Source organism: Rhododendron vialii, chromosome 10a (genome assembly GCF_030253575.1).
Source record: "Rhododendron vialii isolate Sample 1 chromosome 10a, ASM3025357v1".
Classification (NCBI taxonomy): Eukaryota; Viridiplantae; Streptophyta; class Magnoliopsida; order Ericales; family Ericaceae; genus Rhododendron; species Rhododendron vialii.
The window spans coordinates 13,306,680-13,324,945 of record NC_080566.1 but is presented as its reverse complement, the minus strand read 5'-3'; the positions used below and the strand labels follow the sequence as shown (position 1 = coordinate 13,324,945).

At 39.4% G+C, this 18,266-nt stretch overlaps 3 protein-coding genes, 1 long non-coding RNA gene and 1 other non-coding gene across 6 annotated transcripts in view; all 5 read right to left on the bottom strand.

The window, feature by feature from the left end:
- LOC131304395 (cleavage and polyadenylation specificity factor subunit 3-I-like) overlaps nt 1–11,236 on the bottom strand; it is a 39,944-nt gene extending 28,708 nt beyond the window's left edge. Inside the window, exon 1 of the mRNA XM_058331618.1 lies at nt 11,112–11,236. The gene's annotated coding sequence lies outside the window, so the exon portion shown is untranslated. The remainder of the gene's footprint in view (nt 1–11,111) is intronic.
- On the bottom strand, nt 2,551–2,658 carry LOC131305840 (small nucleolar RNA snoR100). Its single transcript, XR_009193397.1, has one exon. It is a non-coding gene; the product is annotated as a small nucleolar RNA snoR100 (small nucleolar RNA).
- Nucleotides 2,802–11,247, bottom strand: LOC131304394 (cleavage and polyadenylation specificity factor subunit 3-I). Its single transcript, XM_058331615.1, has 6 exons — nt 11,112–11,247; nt 10,770–10,960; nt 10,121–10,218; nt 8,958–9,003; nt 8,721–8,870; nt 2,802–4,668 (listed from the first exon to the last, which is right to left on the bottom strand). The coding sequence occupies exons 2-6, from the start codon at nt 10,923–10,925 to the stop codon at nt 3,025–3,027; spliced, it is 2,094 nt and encodes a 697-aa protein (XP_058187598.1). The 5' UTR covers nt 10,926–10,960; nt 11,112–11,247; the 3' UTR covers nt 2,802–3,024.
- Nucleotides 11,248–14,009: 2,762 nt separating this feature from the next.
- Nucleotides 14,010–14,916, bottom strand: LOC131304146 (uncharacterized). The gene is made up of 2 exons (XR_009192315.1): nt 14,422–14,916; nt 14,010–14,326 (listed from the first exon to the last, which is right to left on the bottom strand). It is a non-coding gene; the product is annotated as an uncharacterized LOC131304146 (long non-coding RNA).
- Nucleotides 14,917–16,367: 1,451 nt separating this feature from the next.
- On the bottom strand, nt 16,368–16,961 carry LOC131304257 (uncharacterized). 2 transcript variants are annotated; one of them, XM_058331435.1, is made up of 2 exons: nt 16,828–16,961; nt 16,368–16,745 (listed from the first exon to the last, which is right to left on the bottom strand). In XM_058331435.1, the coding sequence occupies exons 1-2, from the start codon at nt 16,937–16,939 to the stop codon at nt 16,393–16,395; spliced, it is 465 nt and encodes a 154-aa protein (XP_058187418.1). In that variant the 5' UTR covers nt 16,940–16,961; the 3' UTR covers nt 16,368–16,392. The 2 variants fall into 2 exon arrangements, with proteins under 2 accessions (XP_058187418.1, XP_058187419.1); XM_058331436.1 differs by having other exon boundaries at nt 16,368–16,721.
- Nucleotides 16,962–18,266: the final 1,305 nt, after the last annotated feature.

The window sequence follows — 18,266 nt, the reverse complement described above, 5'->3', positions numbered from 1 at the left end:
GCTAGAGAGAAGTCAGAGAGATAGCAGGTGAAAGATGTATATGGTCTATAGAGTGTAGAATGAATTGAGAGGTGAAACAGGGTATTTATAGGCCTTTGAGCTGTGAAGCCTCAGCTGGGCGCCATTTATGGGGGATGCGGCTGATTTTCAGCCATACAAGTCTCCGTGGTGTCTTGCATGCTAAGCAACGAGTGCGGTGTTCTGGTTCATCCGTACGCACGCCGGGAAGTGCAATATAAATCTGTCCGAGAAGGTCACCCTAAAAGCATCCATAATGGACTAACCAAGTTTTCCAATCATTTTCGCCATTTTCTCTGGGTTGAAGTACATTTCAACAGAGTGGCAGTTCTTAGGGGAAATAATTTTGGTGTTTCCATCGGCAAATAAGGTAATAAGCTTCGGCAAATAAGATATTCTACATGCATCTAGCTCATTAAGAACTAAGAAGTCCTATTCAAGAAGGGAAAAAAACAAAGAAGATTTAAGATATAGGTAAATTTTCTGAATTAGATTTAGTAAATACATCGCGAATTGGCTTGAAGCTATTCTCCATCTCACAAACCCATTCAATACCGTAGAGAAAGTTCCAATTGGGTAACAACAATGTACTGCTGACGCGGGAGCTCAAAATAAATCAATCCTAACAATGTTTGGGGAAAAAAAAAAAAAACAACTTTGAGACTTGTCTTCTACGGAGTAATAAATACAACCTGTTCTTTGGAGAAATCAGTCTCTTTCTCGTAAGAAAATTTGGAAAAACAACGCAATAACAGTAGCACATTCATTTAATCCAGATGAAACATAGGAAATACAAACACAATCCACCAACTGCTAATACTTCTTAATCCTCAAGGGAGAACAAAACAAATTGTCTAAACTAAATTTCTTAATAATGATCCGTTTTTAATACCGTAAACATTTACCACAAAAATTGTCATTCCAATTAAGAAGCCAAGACGAAAGTTTCTCTGAAAAATTTCCGGAAAAGAAAGATAGTATTAAGGAAACATCAAGAATAAATAACGTAACTCAATTTTGTCCATAGAGCGAAGAATGTTGTCATGTTCATCATACAGCATATCTTCCACTGAAACTTTGCTCTAGTTGAAACTACACTTCCAAGTTACTAATTGAAGCTAGTAACGGTTCTAGTTGTGAGATGGTGGGTTTAATGGTGATTTAGTGGATGTGGAGCGAGGATGGAGAGGATGAAATGGGGTAATTAGTTCCAGAGGGTGGTAAGTGTTGGCCAGTTGGGACGAGAGGAAGAGATGCCGCAGTCGGCTGGGATCTGAATGGACTGCTGGAGTTGAGAGTTTGGTGGAGATGAGAGAACAATTTCGACAATCTCAAGTTTTCCTCTGTTTTCTTCTTCCAAAGAATAGGTGAAATTGAATTCAGTATTTTTTCTTTTATAACCAAAAAAAACACAAGAGAATCCTTTTCTTTCATTTTCTTTCTAGAACCAAACAAGAGAAGAAACACACTTTCTACCCATTTTCTAAACATTTTTACTTCTTTTCCTTTCCCTTCCACAAGTTCTAAAAAAAATGAGAACTTACACCCAATGAAAGTTCTGTTATCTCTAAGATAAGAAAAGCACACGAGTAAACAAAAACCCCAGTGTTCGTCTGACTTGTGGACTGATTCTTATCTAATAACTGATGGCAAGCCAAACAATAACTTCATTATTGAAAGAGAGTCACACACATACACACAGAATATGAAATTGCATACGGGGGACCATCATTTGTTTTTAATCTCGGATCAGTACGACAAATCCCACAATACATGATTTTGGCACGTCTCATCCCCAGTTTCTTTGAATAATCATTTACATAAAAACACTCATCAACAACAAGAAGAAGAAGCACGAATTGAAGAATGACGTAAGAACAAAGCCATGTATCATAATTAATTTTCTTTAAGGAGGATTTCGATTACTGTCCCACAAATTTGCATGGTTTTGATTCATAAAGTTGTAGCAGAAAAGAGGGAGAAACTGGAGTGAAAAAGTAGTATCTTCTTGAGAAAATGAAGGGAGAGCATAGGCCAGACTGGTCTCCCTCTGCCATCCAAAAGCCTTTACTGGGTGTATTTCTTACGCTGGTTAATTACCCCCATTACTCTTTTCTTCCCCACAAAGCAATCAGACTGGTACAAAAAAATAGGGCTAGCCACGCAATGGCCCTGAAAAACTGAGCTACTAATGCACATATCAGTTGGACTGCAGCTAGCATACAAGACTTGCTAACATACAAAAGGTGGAACTGATTAAACAACAAAAGGTAACAAGAGACCTAAGATGTAACGAAATATTTCATTGCACCACGGACGCGATGTCCTTTCTAGCATGGACCCACCTTAAAACTGTTGTTCTTGGGTTACATAACTGTGACTTGAATGTGCCAGAACAACAACAGAACCCATTTAGTTCCCAATCATTGGAGGTATGAATAGGGAAGGATTGGAGACAGACCTAAACTTGGGCAATATGCACAAAGTGACTGCTCACAGAATACCATTGAAACAGTGACCCCCTTATACCTTTTTTTTGCTGCAGAACAATGCCTTCAAATCAAAGTCAAATGGCACCAGAGATGATAGGCTTAGAGATCCAAATTAATTTATGTACACATTACCATGCTTCCTTCATTGATATTCCAGAGTATCCGTATGCACACAATCAAGTCGGGGGGGGCGGGGGGGGAGAAAAAAACATTGATTTTGACAAGCCCAAACTTGCGAAGCCTTGGGAGTATTGTCACAAAGGAAACTAATAAGAGAGGATAGTCGAATAATGCACACAAAGTAGAGCACTATATGAGATGTCCTTGAATAAAACCTGCTTTCTCAGAGTGGGCACCTGTCAAGAGTTGCTTATAACATCATTGAAGACTCATAACGAAGTGGTGATACCCATTACGCATAGAGATCCCATTGCTCAAAGTCAAAGAGGAAAAGGAAATGATTCTAAATACCCATTACAAATAGTTAGCATAATTAGCTCCTACAAAACTCAAACTAAGAAGCAGCAGAAATGGGGATTGGCTTCACAGCACTTTGGATTCTCCGAAACGCCGTCCTCACTCTTTCCCTAAGACCTTCGTTTTCGCTCTCGACATCCCCACTCTGTTTATCAAGATGCGCCACGTTTCCATCTACTCTTATCAGCAATTTACCATTCTCTCCCTGCTTCACGTCTCCAAAAAGGGAAACAAGCAAAGCATGGGATATCTTTTCAACCTTCTTCTTGTTTTCTTCCTCGTTTATCCCAGGTTCCGGCTCTTCAACTATTTTAGGCATCTCCCGGCTCACATTCAAGACCAAAGCCACAATCGAGTCAGACACCATGTCGCTAATGGGGTCTGCATTCCAATGCACGGAGATATGCTTATCCGATTCCTGCTTCACCGTAACTCTATCGTGAACTCGCAAAGTCAAAACCCCAGACTCCTCATCCGTTGAAGACTCTACACTCTCGTATATCTGCTGAAGTCTGTATTTGATCACACCAAAGGCACCAGAGTAAGGGATGGTCATCCTCTGAATGATGTTCGCGGTGGATAGCTGAGAGAAGACGTGGAGATCATCTGGCGCCATGATCTGATAAGTGAAACCCTTCTTCACCAATAAGCCGCTGACCGATTCACCAATTTCTGGGACCTTTTCTGCAAGTTTTCCAATCGTCTTCGCCATTTTCTCTGAGTTGAAGTACATTTCAACAGACTGGCAGTTCTTAGGGGAAATAATTTTTGTGTTTCCGTCGGCAAATAAGGTAATAAGCTTCTGCTTTAGCCTCCCCATCTCATTCGCTTCTCCATGAACAAGAATTATGTTAGGCGGCATGAGTTCTTTCAGGAATGCACTCGTCTGAGCGTAATCCGCATGAGCTGAGAAGGAGATGTAGTGAACCTGCATATTAAGAGGAGCTGTCAGACCGTTCATTAGGGTAACTTCTTTGGGTTCATTGATGATGGTTTTGGCTAATGTTCCCTCCACAACATATCCAGGAATAACACAAGCATTTTTCTTATCCGCACACCACTTATCAAATAGCTGTCGAGATAGCCCACTTTGGAGCCCACCCGGACTCGCCATCACCACCGACGGTCCAACGTCATTAAAATTCTCGATACTCTTCAAAGGCGATATGTGCTTGAAATCAAACGGGTTTGAGTTGGCAAATTGGTTCCTGATCCTCTCGTTCATGGAATTTATGTAGGTCTGGTAAACCGCCATGCATCTTTTCGCCAGTGGGGAGGCATAATAGATAGGAATGTTGTGGAGCTCTGGATGGTTTGACCAATACTCATCGAGGATCAAAAGAAGTTCTTGGGCACGGCCGAGAGCAAATGCGGGAATTAGGACTCGACCACCTTGGGAAACGGTGGAGTGGATAACATCGGAGAATCGCTTCTCTCTGATGTGTCGTGGTTGGTGGAGCTGAACGCCGTAGGTGGATTCAATGATGCAAATGTCAGGTGAAAATTGCGGAAGTTCGGCAGCACGGAGATGACGATCCTCTTCGCGTGAGTAGTCTCCGGTGTAGAGGACTCTGACACCTGCAATGTCTACCATAAACATGGCAGCACCAAGCACGTGGCCAGCAGTGTAACACCAGAAACGGATCCCGTTAACTTCTAAGGTCTGATGAAAGTCAATAACCTGCAAAGAGGGATTCTGTGTCAAATATGAACAATAGACGATTAAGCTTCAGGTTGAAAATAAATTTAGTTTCCAGGAAACCACAATTCCAAAAGAATAATAACTCGACCACTGAATGAGGACAACTAGCAGGGTGATTTTAATTTGTCAACACCAGTCACCAGTTATATCAAATGAGGCCATTTTATTTCATTAAATAGAAACCAATTAACTTGCTATGTCCAATAAATTATTCCTACTGCCCAGATATTTGGTCTACAAGAACCGATGAGACCAAGGGACAAAAGGGGAGTGGTAGTCCCGTGAATAAGAGAGCTGTGATAAGTTTGTGCGTTCACTAGAACTCCCAGCCAAAACTTGAAACCAAGAAACCCAAAAGAAGATAGGAAAGGAAGCTATAGGGAGTGACCTTTGTAGAATACAATAAATGGAGCAGAACTTGAGAAAGCCAAAGGTATAGTATTATCACATATCTAAATTTTCAAGTTTTGAACTACAAATAATGTAGTTCTGACTGTTAGAATAGAGTTGGACTTAGTCCCACATTGGTTGCTTATGTTATGTAACTAGTCGCCACATAATATAAATAAAGCTCACCTGTGTTAGGGTTAGTTAACACCCTATACACTTTTCCTTCTTTCTCTCACAACATGGTATCAGAGCAGGATCTTAACCTTAATCCTAAACCACCACAACCCTAGCCTTTGTACATAATCCCTACAATCCTAACCTAAACCCTAGCTTCTATGTTTCCTATTTGTGTACCATCTGGTCCTCCCTTGCAGATGTATGTTCGTCGGCAACAAGTATTAACAGCCCCACAAGTACCAGCCACCACGCCTCCTCTATCCCAAGATCCGGTTGCACCTTCCCCTCCACCCCCACCTCCCCCTCCGCCATCACCTGGTCTTCCTATAGCTCTTCGCAAAGGTATTCGGTCTAGCACATTTCATCCTATTGCTCGGTTTGTTTCCTATGATCATCTGTCTCCGTCCCTTCGTGCTTTTACTACTTCTATTTCGTCCATTTTTGTTCCTAACACTGTTCAGGAGGCCTTATCTGTTTCTGAGTGGCGGACAGCTATGGAGGCTGAGATGTCTGCTCTTCATGACAATGGCACTTGGGAGTTGGTTTATCTTCCACCAGGAAAGTCTACTGTTGGATGTCGGTGGATATTTACCGTTAAGTATAATTAGGATGGCACAGTAGAACGGTACAAGGCCCGTTTTGTGGCCAAAGGCTATACCCAGACGTATGGCGTTGATTATGCCGAGACTCTCTCCGGTGGCCAAGATTAACTCTGTTCGTATTCTTATTTCTATGGCTGCCAATCTTGGTTGGCCCTTGTTTCAGTTAGATGTCAAAATGCATTTCTACACGGTGGCCTGCTCGAGGAGGTTTATATGGAGCAACCCTTAGTTGCAAGAACCTTCAACTATGCTCACGTTTCTTCGACAGAAACGCGTTTCCGCGTTTCCGTCAAAGGGAACTCCAAGAAACTCGTCCCAATGACGATGGGAACTCGTTCCTTACCTATACGGGAACTTACACCAAAAAAACGGTTGAGAGACTTACGATTCAAGCTGCAATTGATACCTTTAAAGTAGTTTTGTTCTTGTTGGTGTGCATATCTGATATTAACCTTCTAGAGTCATATTAATGCCTTTAACTTTTATGCCTACTTAATTTGCACAAGATCTCTATTGTGTAATCATGTGCTACAATAAAAATGTTGAAATATAACTAGAAACTTATAATTTTAATAGTAATATTTTATGTGGTAGAATAATATTTTTATATTGACATTTAACAATATAAAATTCCAAAATATATTAATAATTTTAATAATTTTTCCTAACCGCTCCCAATGGCGCTTCCACCCTTTTATGATCATCCGCTCCCCCGTCCCCGTCCCCGCTCCCGCTCCCGCTCCCGCTCCGTGTAACTAAGGAGCAACCTCTTGGATTTGTTGCTCAGGGGGAGCGTTCTCAGGTGTGTCGCCTTCGCAAAGCCCTCTATGGTCTTAAGCAGTCCCCTCGAGCTTGGTTTGGCAGGTTTAGTGATGTTGTGTTGCAGTTTGGTATGCGTCGCTCTCATTCTGATCATTCTGTCTTTTCTATTCAGTCAGATCGGGGAAGAGTATTGTTGATTGTGTATGTGGATGATATTATTATTACTGGGGATGATCATAAAGGTATTGATGAGCTGAAATAGTTCTTAGTTTCTTACAGCGTTAGTTTCACACCAAAGATTTGGGTAAACTACGATATTTCTTGGGTATTGAGGTAGCAAAATCCAAGGAAGGGATCAGCCTATCTCAAAGAAAGTATACGCTAGATATTCTAGAGGAGACTGGTTTATTGGGAGCAAAGCCTGCGGAGACTCCTATGGATCCAAACATCAAATTGTGTGTTGATCAGAGGAAGATATTTCCTCATCCAAACCATTATCGTCGCTTGGTAGGCAAGCTGAATTATCTCACCAATACACGGCTTGATATCTCATTTGTTGTCAGTATGGTAAGTCAGTTCATGTCAGCCCCTCGTTTTCCACATTGGGAAGCTTGTCTTCGTATTGTGAAGTATCTCAAGGCTCATCCTGGACGTGGCTTGTTTTATCGTTCAAATGGTCATTTGCGTGTTGAAGCCTTTACCGACGCTGATTGGGCAGGATCACCATCTAATAGACGGTCCACAACTGGGTACTGTACTTTTGTTGGTGGAAATTAAGTTACCTGGAAGAGCAAGAAACAAACTGTGGTTGCTCGATCCAGTGCTGAAGCAGAGTATCGTGCCAGGGCTCATACTACATGCGAGGTTGTATGGTTGAGAGCTTTGCTCGAGGAGTTGGGACTTGGCGTACAGTTACCTATTCCTATGTATTGTGATAATCAGACAGCAATTCATATCGCTTCGAATCCGGTATTTCATGAGAGAACCAAACACATTGAGGTAGATTGTCATATTGTTCGGGAGAAGATAGATAGTAGCTTGTTGGCTACCCCTTTCATGTCTACAGGAGCTCAGTTGGCAGATATCTTCATAAACCTTTAGTTAAACCACGTTTAGAGTTGTTACATAACAAGCTGGGATTTTATGATATTTATTCTCCAGCTTGAGGGGGAGTGTTAGAATAGAGTTGGACTTAGTCCCACATTGGTTGCTTATGTTATGTAACTAGTCGCCACATAATATAAATAAAGCTCACCTGTGTTAGGGTTAGTTAACACCCTATACACTTTTCCTTCTTTCTCTCACAACACTGACCTCAGACAATAATGAAACAACCCGATTGAAGATGTCATACTAGTTAGGGTAGAGACGAGCAATTAATGCTCAAGATATTCCACATGCATATAGTTCTTTATCAGCATTTTCTTGTAAAAAGTGGAGGTTATCATGCAACAAGTAGATAAAATGAAATAACTCATTAGGAAGTCCTATTCAAGAAGGGGGGAAAACACAGAAGATTTAATAGATATATAGGTAAATTTTCTGAATAAGATTTAGTAAATATGCCGTGCATTGGCGTGAAGCTATTTTCCATCTGAGGAACCCATTCAATATTGTAGAGAAAGTTTCAATTGAGTAACAAAAATGTACTGTTGGCGCAGGAGCTCAAAACTAATCAACCTACCAATGTTTGGAATAAAAAATGAGCTCACTAATGAGACTTGTCTTCTAGGAAGGAACAAATGCAATATGTTCTTTGGAGGAATCAGTCTTTTTTCATAAGAAGATTTGGAAAACCAACACAATACCAAAAGCACATTCATTCGGATAGAAGCACATTCATTCGGATGGAATAGAGGAAATACAAACACAATCCACTGATTGCTAATACTTCTTAATTCTCAAGGGAGAACAAAACAAATTGTCTACACTAAATTCCTTAATAATGATCCCCTTTTTAATCGCACGCCATAAAACATTTACCACAAGAATTGTTATTCAAATTATGAACCAAGACGAAAGTGAAAATAGCATTCTTGGAAAAAGATCCAGAAAAAAGGAAGATAGTATTAAGCAAACATCAAGAATAAATAAACATACCTCAATTTTGTCCATAGAGCGAAGAATGTCTTGTTCATCATACAACATATCTTCAACCGAAACTTTGCTCACTTTCACATAGTCAGACAACATCAACTTATAGATAGCCTTTGTTGCATGGGTCATAAACACTCTCCCTTTGAATGTTGTCTACCAAACAAAACCTAAAGGTTTTAGCATCTACAAGAAATGAAAGAGCGCTGCTTGAGTAAAAGCGTACTAAAGAAAGAGACAAACCTTCTCCAAAAAGTAAGGAAGGGAAGCAGCATGATCCAAATGAAAGCTGCAACCAAGAAATAATATCATATATAGCATAAACATCCAATAATCAGACGAAAAAATTGAAACAAAAAAAGCACCGTACTGATTAAGAATGTCAACAGTGATGGCGAAAGAGATTGATTCATACCATAAAACTGAAGGCAAGGCATAGGCATACTAAAAGCTATTTAGAAAATAGATTGATACGGCACCACAGAAACTATCCAAGAACTGAATTTTAGAACAGAACAAATCCATTGCATAAAATAGCAAATGGCATTTAGAAAAGGCAACAGAAAACTTCTGTATGTGTCAACAAATGAACAATTTTGACTCATTGTAAACTTTCAGCTGGTGGACAAGATGCATCAAGCTCCTTAGACATGTTTACAAGCAATATTTCTGCAATCCGATGCCTGCAAAATGTCAGACGCTAACTTTTTAATGCAACTTGACCTCTTACAAAAATCTCATTCAACGCAGGAATTTCAAATTTCAATTGGGTTTAGATGGCCAGAAATGAATGAAGGGCAAGCCTGTATGAAGTATGAACCAAGGACTTTATACTCAATATTTTTATTTCCTAGTTTTTGCATTTGAGGAACCCCACCAAGGAAGGGCCACTTTGGACCCACTCCTGCAGTAACGCAGGATAATCTACGGATAAGTCCAGGTGTCGCCAGTGGGGTTGAAAATAACCTTGGACTGATTAGCTACCCTAGTGGGTTGCTTCACGTTCAACATTGTATTGACACATAAAGCAAAAGAACTTTTATTTGGTCAGACAGAGCTTAAATGTGTCTTAACCAATAACTGCACTAGCTTGGCAGCAGCTCAACAAGCTTTCAAGCAAGCGATACCTTTTGTCCTGCATTGCAATTCCAACAAACTCTATCTCGGAATAAATAAAAGCAGCAATTTATTAATCAAAATTCACAGAGTACACAGCCCAGGAGTAGACAGAAATTGCTTTTCCAATAAAAACCAGAAGAACAATCCGAAAGGTAAATCAGGTCGCATGAAATAAGCTGATTTGATACTAAATGGACAATAACAAACAATCATAAGCAAGGAGATCATATAAAACATAGTATGTTAAATTATTAGTCTATAAAAGAACAAGAAGCAGGGGTACATACTGTGTAACAAGAAGCACATCAATGGTAGCAGGATCAATTTCGTCAAAGTATGGCAAAGCAGCCATCCCCGAGTAAGCAGGATGAATTCCACAGTCAAACTGTTGGAGGAGGCAAAACACAATCATATCAAAGATACACGAATACCCCAATCCTAGTCTGTGACTCTCACTCAAGAATCCCTTTAAACCCCGTCCACTCCTTGACTCAAATGAGTCAAAGGTTGTTTTACGCAAAATCTTTCAAAGGCTGTTTTATGTCTTCCAAATTTCAAACTATACCTTTATGAAACTTTACTCAAATTTATGCTCAGATTTAATTTCCCTTTAGAGTGCTTGGTAGTTGGTATCAAATAGTACAAGTTTAAGCAAGGTCTGGAGATGGTCTAAACCTAGGTCACATAATTCTCAGTAGGACCCTCCACCCTATCTCTCAATCATCGTAGCTCTACGCTCCTGTTTTAATCCCCGCCTTACTGGATTTCAGTAATTCGAAAAGTTTTCGAAAGAAAAAGCTTCCACGCTCACGCTTCGTTTTTGCCGGCGCTCACGCAAGTGCAAGTACATTACATGACTTGGGTCTCAACAACGAAACTCGATAACCGAGAGGTGGGGAAAAAAAATTGTACATGAGAGTGAATTGCAATATATACCAGAACTATTTTGCCTTTGTAGGACATGTAGACGCAGGAGCGACCCACTTCACTGCCAGCGCCTAAAGGGGTTATAATCAGCTGGTCCCCTTCCCTTGTTCCAGTCGAGGAATCACGCCTCTTCAGAGACGATTGGGGTTGTCCTGTTGAAGTCATTCTTCTTCTCTCTTTAACCCAAATCACTTCCCCAGCTGTCAAGAAACAAGCCAATTAATTACTTCAGTTTCGAGGTCCAACAAACCCCTTTTTACAAGCTTTGTGAAACTAGAACAAGTAGGAATTTATGAACAAAAACTAGCAATAAAGGGTTTAGTTGGATTGAAAGAATCTGAGGTAATATACCTTCTAATTTCCTACGTAGTTTCTGAGCAGATATAGATACAGAGAGAGAGAGAGAGAGAGAGGAGAATGCAATGGCTAAAACCCTAACTTGAACGTCCTATGGTTTCTACAAAATCCCCAAGAGAGAGAGAGAGAGTGTGTGTGTCCAATTAAACCCTAACACGCCCTTTGGATGGATGGAGCGTTTTCAAGAGTAAAGGACAAAAAAGAGTTTTTGTTTCTAGCCAAATTATTCATTTGAATTAACTATTTTGGTAAGAAATGGAGAGATAAGTACAGAAATAAAATGTTTTGACTACTTTCTTATTTCATCATTTCTCATCATCTAAAGGGACCGTAAAGCCATCTCCAGCGTTCATCCATTTTTCACTTATATTTGAGTCAAATTTTAAGTAAAAACCTATTTTGGGTGGACACATATGTAAGCATCAAACACAAATTCCTTACTCCCAAACCCAAATTCCCTAGGACTACCTCTTCAAACGTCTGCACTAGCTTCGAAGCCCTCCCCACAAACGCCGTCCTACCACCACTAGAGACCCCATCGACAAAGCCTTACCACCACCGAAGCCCTCATCCTCTCTCTCTCTCTCTCTCTCTCTCTCTCTCTCTCCCTCCCTCCCTCCCTCCTCCTCCACAACTCAAACCCCTAACCCCAGGGAAGCTCTGCAACTCCGGCAAAGCTCTGCACCGTTTCCGGCGAAGGTCTGTGACCAGCTCCTTCACAGTTCATACCAGATACCACACACACACATACATTCTCTCTCTCTCTCTCTCTCTCTCTCTCCAACTAGCTATTGGGAAAATGAGCCAAGGCAAGAGTTGTCCCAAATTTGGGGGAAAGAATGAGTAAAACCCAAAAATGGAAAAGGGTTTGAGTCATGATTGGAGATGAGGTTTTGAGGTTTTTGCCCAAATTTGAAATTTGGGAAATGATTTGGGTCAAGACTGAAGATGTTCTAAGAAATCTACTCTATTCTACTTATAAAAACGTGAAGCCAAAACCTTCCAAAAATACCCCTTAATCTACCTCAACACACGCTGCCTCCTACACCCTCACCACGTTCCAACTGTTGCATTGCATCCCTCAAAAAATGCATTCCCCTGCCGTTTATAGTGTTCTCTTGAAGCAAACGACAACTGTTGCATCTCTCACAACTCTCCCAGACCATTTAAAGAGCCTCACGAATATCCTCCTTCCTCTCAACTCTTCGATTGTCGAGAGTTCCCTTGAATTAGCTTCTTGATTCTCCTCTGTTTTCATTCCAAGACTGAATTCTGGAGAAGAGAATGCCAAAAGACATCCAGTCGGTTGGTTTCGAAATTAAAAGTTCACTCCGGTAGGATCCACTGATAAGTTTCCAAAAAAATGTGTATTGCTCTCTCTCTCTCACACACACATGGTGAATCTACATTGAAGCTTTTCCTGCTTATATGTTTAATATCATGCTCTGGAGTTTGATAAATACTAATTGCACTTAAGGCGTTTGATGAATTGCTCCTGTTGCCCTTCCATTATTCCACCAAGCGATATTCGTGAGAAAAGTTCATGGAATATATAGAGTGGATGTTTGAAACTGGGAATATACATAGTGGATATCCAACTTGGATAAAATAAGGAACTAATACTGTAAATGGAATATACAGTTAATATCCAGGCTTATTGTAACAATTGCAAAGAAAATTTAGCCAAACATATTGAACCTTTGCTTAGAGGATATCCAGTTTTCCGAATATCCAGTTTTTCGAAGGATACTGGGTTGTTCAATGTCAAATTAGAGTCTAACTTTTCATCACTTTAATGCTTTGCTGGAAACCTCTCTTTTGCTGGTGCTTTAACTCCAGGATCTAGCAAGAAGTTGTTGAGTTTGAAAATTCATCTTCCCATTTATTTGTTCGATTTCTGGACAGTATTGTTCAATTAGTTTTAGTTGTAGATACACTTTGTTATTGAATTGAAGAAGCCCTTGATTTCCATATTGCCTCTACTTATATTAGAGTATGGTTCAATTAGTTTCAGTTGTTGCGATACCAAGAGCTTCCAGTGGGCAAGGTACTACAACAAAAATGGCTTTATAGGGCACTCAAAACTGCGTCGAAAAGAGGCCTTTTGGGGCAGTTTGTATATTGGGGTGCTTCACCGGCACTTATTATGTGGCACTTTAAGGTGCCTCCAAAGCTCTTTCTCGCTGCACTTTTAGATGCCGCATAGATGATCTATCGAGGCACTTAAAAGAGCCACCAAAGTTCTTTCTCACTGCACTTTTAGGCGTCGCATAGATTACCTATCGAGGCACTTAAAAGAGCCTCAAAAGCTCTTTCTCATTGCACTTTTAGGTGCCACATAGATCCTATCGAGGCACTTAAAAGCGCCTCCAAAGCTCTTTCTCACTGCACTTTTAGGTGTCGCATAGATTACCTATCGAGGCACTTAAAAGAACCTCCAAAGCTCTTTCTTGCTGCACTTTTAGGTGCCACATAGATTACCTCTCGGGGCACTTAAAAGAGCCTCAAAAGCTCTTTCTCTTTACACTTTTTGGTGCTGCAATGTTGCACTTTTAGGTGCCGCATAGATTACCTATCGAGGCACTTAAAAGAGCCTCAAAAGCTCTTTCTTGCTGCATTTCTAAGTGCCACATAGATTACTTATCAAGGCATTTTTTGGTGCCACTACAGATATTCCGAAAATCATTCCAACGCCCTATTAAGGCATTACAAACTGCCGCATAAACCATCGTCTGTAAAGTCAAGAGAATAGCTTTCACGGCACTTTTGAGTTCCTTCTAAAGTGTTGCTCTTTTTTTCCCATTTGTAGTACACGGTCAAATGACAATACAACGAAACCAAAATTAATTTCAATTTTTTTCCCAACCATGTCCATGCAACAAGCCATAGTCATTAACTTCTATAGAAACTACTAGTCAACAAACTCACAAGGATCCAAATTCAAAAATCGAAACATGAAACAGAAACAGTTTTAAGAAACTAACGCTTCCACTAGAAAACAAACTTCACTTCTAAGAAACTTACTAAAGTTTCCAGCAAAAAACTAGAAGAATACCATGAGAGATGCCATGGTATCAAAAAAACAACCACTAGTAAAAAACAAAACAAAACTTATAAGTTCAGTATCCATATGCCATAACTCTATCTACTAGGAATCTTCCAAGTGATCTCATTTAGTCCATAAAGCAACTATCATCATCTTTCACTACCTAATCAAAACAAAAACCAGATACACAGTTTTAAAACTTATTGTTTTATAGTATGAATTAAAAAAAGGAAGGACAATAGTGGGCATTAAACATACCAATGAAATAGGTCATGCTATTGGAGTACCGATGGTATCGCCAACGGTCTTAAGGCCTTCGTATGGCCTCATCAAATGCTCATCCCATCTGATTGGGACTTGAACATAAATCTCACACCAATTAGCTCCAAGTTCTTCTCCACCAACCTCTGTAGAAGGATCCGTACTAGCGATCGGCCCTTTGCCTACAACATCTGTTGGGTTGGCTATGCTCTTAAAATTAACATAATCCCCCACCTAGCATCAATCAATAAGAAAATATCATATTGAAATTCTGCAACATCAAATTTATACTAACAAATTATCCATGCCTACGGCATTCACCATCCATTTTAGCTATTCGTATCCTTATGGAATTGACTCTATCAGCTTAGTAGAATGCACTGTCCAGTTCACTACAATGCCAGTTCATGTCAAACAAAATAGGCATAAGATTGCCTCAGACTCTAGTAGTGGGAAGAACTCAAACCCAGACATATGCGAGCTCGTCCCTCTCCCACCCCATCAAACAAAAAGAGGAAGAGAATAGTGCCACACATTTTTAAGTTCAAGCTAATATCAGCACATCTAGTGTAGGTGTTCTACAATCAATTATCGTTGTAAGTGCTAAAAAAATGAGCTACACTTAACACAATATTAGATTCCACAATTAAGCATGCATGTTTAAAATGTTAAATGCCATCCAACCAGGGAAACTGGATTTTCATTAGATAATCCATAGACTAATTTAATCAAGCAATATGTTTCTAATACACTTAGATGACTTTAACAATAGAATAACCATCTAAGTCTTAGTAAGCTTAGTTGTATTTAGAAACTTAGGTTACATCAGTGCATGGTCTAGCTCCAATAAATTTTTTTGACTTTAATCGTAGAATACTCACTACCATGAAAATAGTTTTACCTTAACTCATCCTCATTGGGAAAGAGATGTAGAGAACCAATCTGTTGGTTCGGAGATGTGACTAGAATGTTTGAGGTGTTACCCCCATTTGTATGACTCTGCACATATAAATTTGTTAGCTCTTCCAACTTTTTGTTTGTTTTATCTAGCTCTGCCTTCCACTCCATTGACATCCTATAAGATGTGCCACTGCTAGGCACTTCACCCCAAACATCAGATGGGCAAACCCCTAGCCCATACATGCGCACACTTCCAGATTTCTCTTTGCCCATAGCTTGGGAAAATACATCATTAGGACCAGAAGAATCAAGTTCACCCTCTGGAACTTGTTTGGACAACTCTTTCATTTTTTCCTGGAACAAAATAATTTATGTTATTATTGGAATCTAAGAACATAAGTTTATGTATGAAAAAAGTTGGAGAAACGCACTATTTTTTTTCTCAATTCCTCATTTGAGATTTTGCCATTGTTTGTGAAGCAAGTAAGGAATAAATGTGCACGCGATGGATCATGGCCGAGGTTTTTTGCTTGTGAGCATACCAAAAGTAAAATCTCATACTACTTATAAAATTTTTGATTCTAGTACAAATAGTCAACAAATTTCTAAGATTACGTACCTCAGCCTCTCTTACTATGGCTAGCGGAGTTTTGCCCATCCTATAAATAGTAGATTGCCCTGCTCGACTATCCTTATTTTTATCACTAACTTTCTGAGGCAAAAAAGTTTTCATGAAGTAAGGACAAATTTTAAGATTACTTAAATTGGTAAAGATCAAAGGTCTCATACCTTCGCATCACCATGCCAATACTTAACAAGTTCTTTCCATTGGTCTGCTTGCACTCGATTCGGAGGACTATGTATATGCTCCTCAGTGGGTAGGTCAGAATCAAAGTTGCCCCTCTTCACTGTAGCCTTCCAATTTCTCCACTTTTTCGAAAGTAATCTCAAGATCTACCTCTTGTGACCAGTAGAGAAATCAAATTTTTGCTACAAATCCACAATATTTTAAAGATCATTTAGCAAGCTAACAAGTCAAAAAATTTCAAGATGTAATGCACTCTAAATTCATAACGTTGGTGATGGCATTTCACATACAAAGACATCTCTCGCCATATGCTTCCAAATAAATGACGCTATAATTATCAAACTTACCAATACCAATGCAAGCATATCGTCCTTATAAACTCGAGGCATCTTGGGCCAACTCTTGTAGTGGAGAGGCGCATATTTCCCATTTCTTGCTATAGTTCCTAAGAAGTGGCTCAAGATGCTATTATTGGAAATTGGTTGTCCTTTGTCATTGAATGAAACTTTCACACGCTCATCTTCTTGTTGGCCCCAAACTTTACACATAAAAGTGGGACCTCGAATTCTATTGCATTTTTTCCTACTACCTGCAATTTCTTCAATTCCAATTTCTAATTGATGGCAAGATAATGAGTTAGTAGCAAAAAAGAAAAGAAAAGGATAGCTCTATGCATTTGTGAGTTTATCATTTACCTGGTTCGTTAAGGGGCTGAACAATGGCAGTGTCATCCATAGCTGCTTGGTGTGGCTGAGAGGAATTAGGCTGTACATGGACTTGTCCAGTATTACGAGTTGTTGGGGCCATGACCTAAAAATATGTTAATGAATAAGGCCATGACCTAAAAACATTTTAATGAATAAAGCATAACACAAAGTTGAGGTCTAAGAATATTCTCAAAAAAAAACTGAAAGGAATTAGTATTAATCAAGTTATAGAAATCATAGAACTCAATCGTTTGAAGCTGCAAGAGAAGCTGCACTGTTGCACAACTATCTACTTCAGCTAAACGGTTACTACCACCTAAGCTCTATGGGTATGCATACAATGGTCCTCCAATTCTCTGTCATTCTCAAAAACCCACTTTATATCATTTTCCAACAAAGATTAATGGTTATTATGTTCCCGTATTTTTATCATATCACATACAGAACTAAGAGTTTTAATGAGTGAAAATGATTTCTACGCCTTCCCATGTCTAGACCCAAAAGGAGAAAGGATGTCGTGGATTGAATGGGGACACCCAAACATGCCATGAGATAAATCAGATAAAGGCATAAAAAAAATTTAGCCAACACACAAAGGCATAAAAAATTGGTGAAGTTCATATTATAATCCCATGGAATAAGGATAAAGAAATACCCCCAGGTTTATGAAATAAAAAAGAATGCAAACCCAATCCCCAAGCATGATACGACAAGAGGTATAAAACAAAAAGAAACACTAAAACCTAATTAATCGTTTACATTAGCTATCTTTCAATCAGCAAACCCATTCTCAACATAAACAGAAAGAAAGTCTAAAACACTAAAAGAATGCAAACCCAATCTCAACGTAACAGCTTTTGATTGGCAATCAATTAACAGAGGATAATGATTAATTACTCAGATTATTGCAAAAAACATTATCAAAATCTATAAAATACCTTGTATCCCGCGGCCGGCAAATTGAGCTTGAGAGAGTTTTAAACAGAAACCAGATGGGGATAGAGATGGAGGAGTATGTACGTGGGGCGGTTTTCTTCCAAATTTTTAGACTTCTTCTAGTAGCGGGAAACTTTAGCGCCTGTCGAAGAGGGAAAATTTTGGGTGAAATTATCAGGCAAAATTTTTTAGCGCCAGTCCTGAACGACGTCAAGGGCAAGATGCCCTATTATTTGGTTGATAGAAAACGTTGATTTAAAGAGGGGAAAAAATTAGTTACAAAATGTTAAATTCGTTCGTGTAACGAATTCTAAACTTAATCAGCCAATTATACTTCAATAATGATCGATTAGAATCACTAAAATCGAAGATCCTCGGATATTGGAAACCGCCTAATTGGATTGTATTTGATGCATTCCAAGGCATTAAAGTGTTAGATTGCAATACTCTACCCCCACCTGAGTGGTTTTTTTTTTTCTGATCGAAACCGT

Excerpts from the sequence above, each read along its gene's own strand:
- LOC131304394 (XM_058331615.1), bottom strand. The coding sequence starts at position 10,925 with ATGACTTCAACAGGACAACCCCAATCGTCTCTGAAGAGGCGTGATTCC. Across the intron at positions 10,219-10,769 it reads ACAAAGGCAAAATAGTTCTG|TTTGACTGTGGAATTCATCC; the intron begins GTATATATTGCA and ends CTCCTCCAACAG. Across the intron at positions 9,004-10,120 it reads GATGTGCTTCTTGTTACACA|CTTTCATTTGGATCATGCTG; the intron begins GTATGTACCCCT and ends TCTTGGTTGCAG.
- LOC131304257 (XM_058331435.1), bottom strand. The coding sequence starts at position 16,939 with ATGGCCCCAACAACTCGTAATACTGGACAAGTCCATGTACAGCCTAAT. Across the intron at positions 16,746-16,827 it reads TCAGCCCCTTAACGAACCAG|AAATTGGAATTGAAGAAATT; the intron begins GTAAATGATAAA and ends GCCATCAATTAG.